General features: G+C 41.2%; 1 protein-coding gene across 1 annotated transcript; it reads right to left on the bottom strand.

Moving 5' to 3' along the window:
* Window positions 5,318-7,308, bottom strand: LOC109826676. The gene is made up of 2 exons (XM_020393699.1): window positions 6,695-7,308; window positions 5,318-5,833 (listed from the first exon to the last, which is right to left on the bottom strand). The coding sequence occupies exons 1-2, from the start codon at window positions 7,262-7,264 to the stop codon at window positions 5,474-5,476; spliced, it is 930 nt and encodes a 309-aa protein (XP_020249288.1). The 5' UTR covers window positions 7,265-7,308; the 3' UTR covers window positions 5,318-5,473.

Raw genomic sequence — 9,287 nt, 5'->3', positions numbered from 1 at the left:
GCCTGTAGCGACGCTGTCGTCCCGTCATCAGGCCTTTGGCCTCGTAGGAAAGATCCTACTTCTCTTGACTTGTCAACTCAATTTTAGATATGTTAATTAATTATATGCATAGATAGACTGTATTATGATTTTGTTATATGTTATGATATATCTGCGTGGGATTGTTTGATGAACGATATTAATTATGAGATATTTTTGAAAAGAAATAAAAAGAATATTTTTAATATTTATTTTAAATTATTATAATTTATTTTCAAAAAGAGAATATTAAAAAGAATATTTAAAGAATATTTTAGATTATTATTATGAGAGGAGAAATCAATTTTGTAAAAGGGGTTAGTTTTGAATTATTATGATAATAAATATTTTAAAAGAATTTACTTTTAGAAAAGGAATTATTTTAGATTAATTATAATGAGAAATGGTTTTAAAATAAATTATTTTGGAAAAAGATTACTTTCTAAATTTTATAGATGTTGTTTATGATTTATGATTCTTAGATTTAATTACATGATATGCCATGACATGGTTGTATAGGATTGGTTGTTTTTATTTATTGTTCCTGGTTGTGTTTGAGAACCATTAGTAGTTCATGACTTAGGGGCCTCGTGCGTCATGAACAGACCTAGTGACATGTGTGGGTGTGTTGACTGAATTTAGGAGGTGGATCAGAGATCTATTTCAAGTTATGATTGTTGACTTAGAAAATACAAGAGATTTGGAATGGGAAAGTCATGGTTCATATGATCGAATAAGGCTGTTGATGTATCTTCCAGACTCGTACCAGTGAACCGTTACTCACTGGGGTTTGTTTGTTGGGCCAAGTGAATGTTTCGCACTTGGTCAGTGAAATCGTTTCGTCACGTAAGTTTTGCTTGAGTTCGAACCAGGCCGAAATCAGATTGCGTGCAGTCCTCTCACCGAACCGTTTTGCGGGTTTGGATGCATGTAGGGGATTTGTGAACAGTCAGTTATCCGATGATATGAGCATTGACTCTCTGTGAGATGTGACCAGTGACCTATTATAGAATGGCTAGTTACATGTGTTGGGTCCTCTTGTTTTGATAATGATTTAACAAACAATATACGACTAATATTAGTTTTAGTATGTTGTTTTGTGTTGTTTAGTATATACAGGTACATTCAAGAATTTGAGCAAAACCAATATATTGAAGTCATGCATAACAAGTACATCCATTCAAGTCCAAGCTTCAGGAGAATCATTATTGGTATACTTAGTATAGGATTATATTATGTGTGTTAATTCTATACGCTCAAATATACACGCACATTATTTTTTCTTTCTTTGAATTTTCATGAAAATATGTGCTTTATGCAAAATACATTCAAATATGTTTTGGACTATACAAACCTTGTTTACACCTTTTATTATGTCCATAAAAAAATTACACAAGTTTTTCAAAATTTGATTTGAGCCAAATGTCAAAATCAACATATTTGAAAAACATGTATTTTGGCACTTTTGAATATTTCTGAGTTTTCACAAATGGTAAGAGCAATTTGAAAAATTCTTTTTCAAACATATTCATATTCATGATTATAAACTTTTCCTAAAGTTTTATATTTTTTGGAATTTTTTTACTATTTTTTATAGAGCCTTGAAACTCACTTTCAAAATTTAATTCAGGCTGATAACTGGTTATTGTAGGCATATAAAATTGCTCATAGGTCCCCTAGCATAGCTCGGCACAAACCGACGAACCAACGAGGCGACGAGATCGACGAATCGCACAGAAGCGACGGAATGCATCCATACGCGTTCGGAATCAAGCCAAGTGTTAAGGAATCAACGAGTCATCCAACCGAGAACAGACTCGGACGAATCACGATCGAATCAAGATCAATTTCGGACTCGAACTCAGAAGCGGATTTACTGCCAAATCAGGAATCCGACTTACTGCCAAATCAGATCAACCAATCAGAGTCTCAATCAACCGAATCACGGACAAAACCGGAAAACGGACACAACTCGAAAAAATCGGAAAACACCGCCCGCGGGGGCTCGGCCAAAGCACGCTCTCATTATTGCCTCTCTTTATTTGGCACAATTGAACACCTGCTCAAACTCGGTAGGGCTGAGCATCAAGCAAAGCCTACGATGTTGAGAATCCTCCCCGGGGCAACATTGATCAAAAGGTTTGTTCATATTCTTTCTGTAAATTTATTTCAATATATGCTTGCTTAATTATGCATATATTCATCATGGTATTTTGTGAAGAATAAAATACCCAATGAGGGAATTTCCCCCATTCATCAATACTAGTGTGCACACCGTGCAATGTTGGGGATTCGAAACAATCAAATCGAACCCGTGCCCTTCCGGATCTTATGTTTGAAAAGTAGGCAAACAAGAAATCACCGCAAATAAAGATCAAAACTTGCAGGAAATAAAGAACAAAAGAGAACACACGGATTTAACGAGGTTCGGCAACGTGCCTACGTCCTACGTCCTCGGGAGCCACACCACACAATTTCTTTGATTAATTGAAGAAGATTACAAGCTCACAAACTAGGGTTTAATCTCTCTGAGATCTCTCTGAGATCTCTCTCACAAAACTCTCCTTTTTTTGTCTCTCTTTAGATGCCTTCAACAAACCCTAAAAACGTTTGGGTATATATATAGCAATCCCAGCCCAAACAGAATTTCAAACTAATTAGGAAACTGCCAGCACGACGCAAGGTCGACCGACGCTCCATGCGCGGTCGACCGCACAGAACGACAGAGACCAAAAAGTTTGCAGTGTTTGGCGCGGTCGACCGCCGAGCCAGTCACGGTCGGCTGTGAAAAGTCCAGAGACTTTCCAGACTTCGTGCACCTTTGCCGTCGACCGCTGCGCCATGCGCGGTCGACCGTGGCTCATCCTGACTGTTTTCTTCGTTTTGATTTCAGCTTCGGCTTCAGCTTTAGGTCTACACACTTAGACTAACACGCAAAGCGCAACCCCTTATTTTTTTAAGCAATGCATTTTGAACTTGTCTTCTCCTAAGTTTTAATATATTTGATTTAATTATTATATGCTTAAAATTAGATATCGTATCTACTCCTCTATACTTAAAAAAGATCTAAGTTTTAATATATTTGATTTAGAAATCATATCTACTCCTCTATACTTGAAGAAGGGTTCAGGTTTTAATACATTTGATTTGTTGTACTGTTCATGATGCATAAACACTGTAGCATAAATAGGACCTTCAAGTATGGAAGAGCAGATTTGATTTACTGTTTATGCTGTAGCATGAACAGTAGCTTCGAGTGCAGAGATCTGGCCTTAAGTATAAACTGTAGCATAAACAACAGTAATTATTTGGATTCTCCTTTAAGAATGGAGGAGTAGATAATTTTATTTAGAATAAGAAATAAGTAACTTTTACTATTGCAACTTTTAGGTATGCCGAGGTGATTGTGATGCAGAGAGGTATATACGGATGTCACACACGGGGAGGAACCAGATAGAGAGATGTTAATTCTAATCCACAAATGGACGTGGTTTAAATTATATCCACCCTGTTCATCTTGATTGACCACATTTGGAGTCCCATGTACAAAAATTGAAGGACTTAACTTCGACTAATATCCTTCAAGTACATATATAATATAAGAGTAATGGTTGAATACATCTTATGACTTAACTTCGACTAATAGATCCGTACGTATTTAAATTTGAAAGAGAAGACTTTGGCCCTTTGCTTCCATATTTTCTTCAATGGGACATGTCCTTTGTGTCTCTCATGTATGTGAGCATGCAGGCGCACTTCCGAGCGCCCATGTGTGGTGTGTTTGTTTGCGCATGCGTGTATTTATACGTGGATGTGGATGCTTATACACAACTATGTGCGCATTTCTGTGTGGGCATGTATGTTTGTGTGTACATGACCATGACTGCACAAGTATCACATGCACGTGTGCCATGTACGCGATCACACACGTGCATGTCTATGCTTATGCACTCATGTTTGCAAACCCACCTCTGAATGATCGAAGTGGGTGCATAATGGGGGCATGTTTTTACCGAAGCAATGAACAAATTCACTTCCATTACAATAAGATTTTGGTACCTACATATATGAACAAATAACCGAGGACTAAAATGAATCTTTAGTATAAAATCTATCCTAATGTATAAGATTTTGCAGCAGCATATCACCGTGGTCGGGGTCTTCGCCGTCGCCCAAGCTTCAGATCTGAACCCTTCCGCCGTCGTTGTCGCTTCCAGATCTCATCGCCGTCACGTCGTGGCCGTCGCCCAAACTTCAGATTTGACTTCCGCCGTCGCCGTCGCTTCCAGATCTCGTCGCCGTCTCCCGTAGATCCCTTCGCCGGTGATCTCAACGCACTGTAACTCTGTAAGCATTATTTTTGCCTGGTCTGATTAAATTTTCTTTTTTTTTGCTGAATATATGATTTTTTTTAGAATTTATTCACTCCTCTCTTGTTCTGATTATCAACTCTTGCAAACGCAAGCATTGCAAGTAATGTTTCAAAACCACAACGGTGTTTTCAAAACACTTTGGGAGAGAAAACCAAACACCAATGTGTTTTTCTATGATGTTGCTCTTGTTTATCCGCCGTTCCTACATCCTGCGGCCTGCCAGAGTCTTGACGAATATGCGCGCCACCTTGTCTGGAGCAATCTTTGGATTGGCACTACTTGTTTTCGTTGTTTCTGCAACAATTTGAAGCGTACTCCCAGGGGGGTTTATGTTTTTTTATTTATTATAGGTTTCGATAAACGAATTTATCACTTATCTGACTAAAAAAGGAATAAAATACTATTTGGATGGATACGATATGGTTTTGTTTTGAAGCGACCTTGCATTTCCAGCTGCTTAAGATTTTAATGTCTACTTGGAATCGAATTTAACTCTCGCTGGGAATGTGCAGGTGAATATCTCATTTCTGCCTAGTAAAGTAATGCTGTTCCTTGAAAATAAATAAAAAAAAACTCCCACAGATCCTCTAAAGAATAGTAATAGGTTACAAATTAAAATCACGGCCATGGACCAGGGGAATTACTACTAATGCTCCTTGGTGCTATCGTATCGTTATCCTCCAAGGAATAATGCTTCTTGGTTAATTCCCCCAAAACACATTTCTCAGAATAACAGCCAATATGACCTTACTTGTTACCATAATAAAAGGGAGAATGAACCGATAAATTAGAATAATAAATATCTAAACAAATTAAAGAAGAAAGGAAGAAGAAGAAGAAGAAACAGACTAAAAGGCTTCTGATCTGCAGGGCATAATGCACAAAAGATTAAAATAACAAAAAAAAGGTGAAAGAAGGAGAAACAAAAAAAAGTAAAAGAAGCTCATACACAGACATCAAAAATTCCATCAATCTTATAGGATCATAAAGTCGTGAGTCTAGTGTCTACGCATTAAAGTATTTTAAACACGACACCCTCATTCGAGGCCGTCGCCACACTCACAGCTCTATTCTGACGGCGATCAGAAACGACGCAAAGCCGCGAGAGTTGCCAGTACCACTAATCCAACGAACAATGAAGTAACCATCACACAAATGAATGTGGCGGTGTGGAGGCAACGCATGTCCCAAAAGTATAGAAGGAATATGATAACTAAGCAGAGAAACACTATGCCAAGCGCGATGCTAAGCGTCAGTACCTGAGAGAGCCGTGTCATCCTTCCACCAATATTAGCCGACATTACGGCGAAAGGGACCGCAGAAGCCAGTGCGATCAGACCCAATGCTAACGGCAACAAGATCTTTAGCCGAAGTTTTCCCTCTGGTGCAGCCTCTGTCGCGCCAGCTTCTATATCACCAGACGCACCATCGGTTGGATGTTCCTGAGGTTGAAATCAAGAGCTAGCGACTTAGTTTCTTGACAGTCGAACGAACTGGATTTCTAGTTAATAAAAGAAACCTTGTAGACATTGACATGCGTGTAGAGAGTCGATTCCTTCTTTCGCCTATGTCGGCCTGATTAATCGTTATGATGCTTAATTGTTGTTGCAAAGTTTGCTACAGGCTTGTACTACTTTTGAATACTTCTCTTTCCTGTGGAGGCCGTAAGCCAAGGACGTTTTTTTAGAGATGTCGCAACAAGCGTAAAACGGGAATACAAGGTAATAACAGCATGTATATGTCATAAGCAAGTGTTATAGATGACCACTCAATGCGAATCGATCGTGAAACTTTCTTCAACCTGTTCCCTAACGATTTGCGAGGTTTTCAGGTTTTGATTCATGAAGAAATGCCATGTGCCCAGCTATTATTGTCAAGCTGTTTCATCTACACACCGGAGTGACAGTTGATGGCGTAGATCAAAATCATGCCTGTAACGCTGTGGGTGGGTGCGGTGATTTCAGCACAAAGGGGGTCAATATATGGTTCAGATTCTTAATTAATTTGTTCTGTGTTCATGGTCACATCGACGACGAGGAGGAGGAGGAGGAGGAGAGAGCTAATTTGGGCATGCGAGCACAATCAAACTAGCTAGAGAATATACATTGCAGTAAACAAGAGGTGAGCAAAATGCTAGCTAGTGTTACTGTAGTCCTTGGCATCCACCGCCCGCGTGGATCTCCAAATTCTCAAGAATTTGAGATGCCACTCTTGATGCAGAATCCGGCATCTTTCCATATTCTTGTTGAACAGCACAATTAATAAATGGAACGAATCGAAAACGCGAAATGATTTTTACGTACCCTGTCTGATGATGGTGTCGTCGTCGTCCTCCTTGTTGTTGAGGAGGAGGGAAGTAGGGGGGAGCCTGCAGAGACCCTCCCCAGAATCCTGGGTGCGTTTTCCCAGGCGGCGATCCGTACGTCGAGCAAGATCGTCGAGGCGATGATCCAACTCAAGGACATGAGCTGCCACCGTATTCCAGTCAGAGACTCTGTTCGGACGACGCCGTATGCCTCCTCCGTTACTCGCAACTTGGTCCTCCGCCGCCGCCGTCGTCGGCAACGTGTCAACCCTACAAAGGGGTTCCTCCGAGCTGAGGGGTTCCACCGCATCCGGCCAGAGATCCGTTCGGCACGGCCGCGTCCATCTCCCTCGCTCGCCTCCTCCGTTTCTCGCGACGTGGTAGCCCCACCCCATCCAGTCAGATGACGGTTCGGCCCACCACTCCGTCCATCTCCGTCGCTGATTCTGAACTGAGGGTGCCACCGCATCCGGCCAGAGATCCGCTCGAGACGACGCCGTCCATCTCCCTCGTTGCCTAGTACGTTACTCTCAACTTGGTCCTCATCCGCCGCCGCCGCCGCCATCATCAATCCAAGGGCTGCTTCTGAGCTGAGGGTTGTCTTGAGAAAGATCAACGAGAGCTATTCAACCTTGAATTAATATTGATATTATTAAGGGAAAAATGCTTCCAGCCCCCAAAACCCAACAAAACGTGCTCACTTTTTCAACGGGTGCTTTGCTCCCAAGATCGCCCGCGATTTTCTTCCAGCCCTCAAAACGAATCCCCAGGCGTAACTCCGTTTAAACCTCACTCGAAATGCCCAAAATACTCTTACATTTAAAATTCCCCGTTATGAGTTACCTCCTCGTCCGTACCCTGTCATCTCTCTCTTCTGCAAGCAAACTGACTCCAGAAACCCAATTCAAAACCCTAGCCCTAAATCAAACGACTCCAACGCAAACCGAATCAAAGCAAAGGGATCAAAATGGCCGGCGATTCAACCTCCAAAGCCAACCTCCATACCGACCACAGCGAAAGCGATGACGCCCAGCAGTTCGAAATCTCAGAAAGAGCCCATACAACTGCAATGTGGACTAAATCTGAAGCTGGAGCTACGATTGCTGATGTTCTAGCGGACATCGCAACCAGTCATTCTTAACCCAGAAGCCCACCTCAAAATTTAAGTGTAGGCCCCCGCGAAGGTCTAGAGGGCAACACCGGCACCACCGACGCGTCCAAAGATGCCACTAGAGCGCTCCTTGGTCTACAAAGAGGAGAAAAAGAGAAGCACGTGGCATCACCCAAAAGGTAATTTTTACCGCAAGTTTTATGTTGTTAAGGTTATGGTTTGATTGATAATGCTCCTAGTCTGGTGGGAAGGTCCAAAATTACGGGTGTCCGTTAGCTGTTGAGGTTACTGCTAACATGCAAGGTTTATGCTTTTATTATTGAGGTTGTTGTTTGGTTGTTGAGGTTAGGCTTTGGTTGTTAATGTTAGGTTTTGGTTGTTAAGGTTATGGGGTTGTTGTTAAGGTTGTTGGTTTATCCGCGTTGTTAATGTTAGGTTTTGGTTGTTAAGGTTATGGGGTTGTTGTTAAGGTTGTTGGTTTATCCGTAAAATTTACAGCATAGTTGTTATGTTTACTGATTATACTCAAAAATGCTCTTGTCTTGTGTTTTTGTTATATAGAAAAAGGACAAAGCCAACTATTACGTTGCTGCCCACCGCCAGCTTCAGTGCCTATCACGACTTCATGCGGAATTTGGTGATACGTATGGGGCCAAGGCATTTTACGATCTACGAAGATAGTGTATTCAGACACTACGTCCAATTTGGCCCACCTGGTGTCGATCTTCCTACATGTGAGCACATTTTGAGTCAGTGAGACAAGAAAAGCAAAAAACTCGTCTTCACCGATAGGAATGATGGAGAATAGATCGCCTGCTCATTCAACCTTGAGTGGGTAATGGAGCATACATGGTTCTCTAATGAGGGGCTTCATGTTGACCACAATCGGGATAGGAAAAATAGGATTTGGTCCAGGTTTTTTGACAAACCCGAGGCCGGGGGTTCCAGCAGTATAGCTCCCCCCAAAGGAAGCCCCACCAGACGTAATGTGGAGGACCTGCTCTTGAAGCTAGTACTATCTTCTAATCGCCGAGATGTGAAGGACTTTGTCCTGCTACAGATCCTTTATCAGCTGAGCATGATTTGGTGTCCAAACAGTGTTTCCGGCGTTCCTAGGCATTTATTCAAGTACGTCAACAGCATCGAACAGGTCAATAACACTACTTGGGGGACCTATATATTCAGTGAGACATCTGACGCGATAGAGAGGGCACTGAAGGGTCCTGAGCCAGGGAAGATGACTTTATATCTGCAAGGGTGTACCCCTCTAGTTTGTGTAAGTAATCATGTCTTTTATTACTGATTGTGAAGGTTAGGGTTTAGTTGTTAATGTTACAATTTGGTTGTCAATGTTACGGTTTGGTTGTTAATATTACGGTTTGGTTATTAAGGTTACGTTTTTATTGTTAGGGTTACTTATTAATTGTTACGGATAAAGGTGTTTGTTAAGTTTTTATTTCTCTAATATGCAGTTGTGGTA

The sequence above is a fragment of the Asparagus officinalis genome, chromosome 1 (genome assembly GCF_001876935.1).
Source record: "Asparagus officinalis chromosome 1, Aspof.V1, whole genome shotgun sequence".
NCBI classification, from domain to species: domain Eukaryota; kingdom Viridiplantae; phylum Streptophyta; class Magnoliopsida; order Asparagales; family Asparagaceae; genus Asparagus; species Asparagus officinalis.
This window is presented reverse-complemented; position numbering and strand designations above follow the sequence as displayed.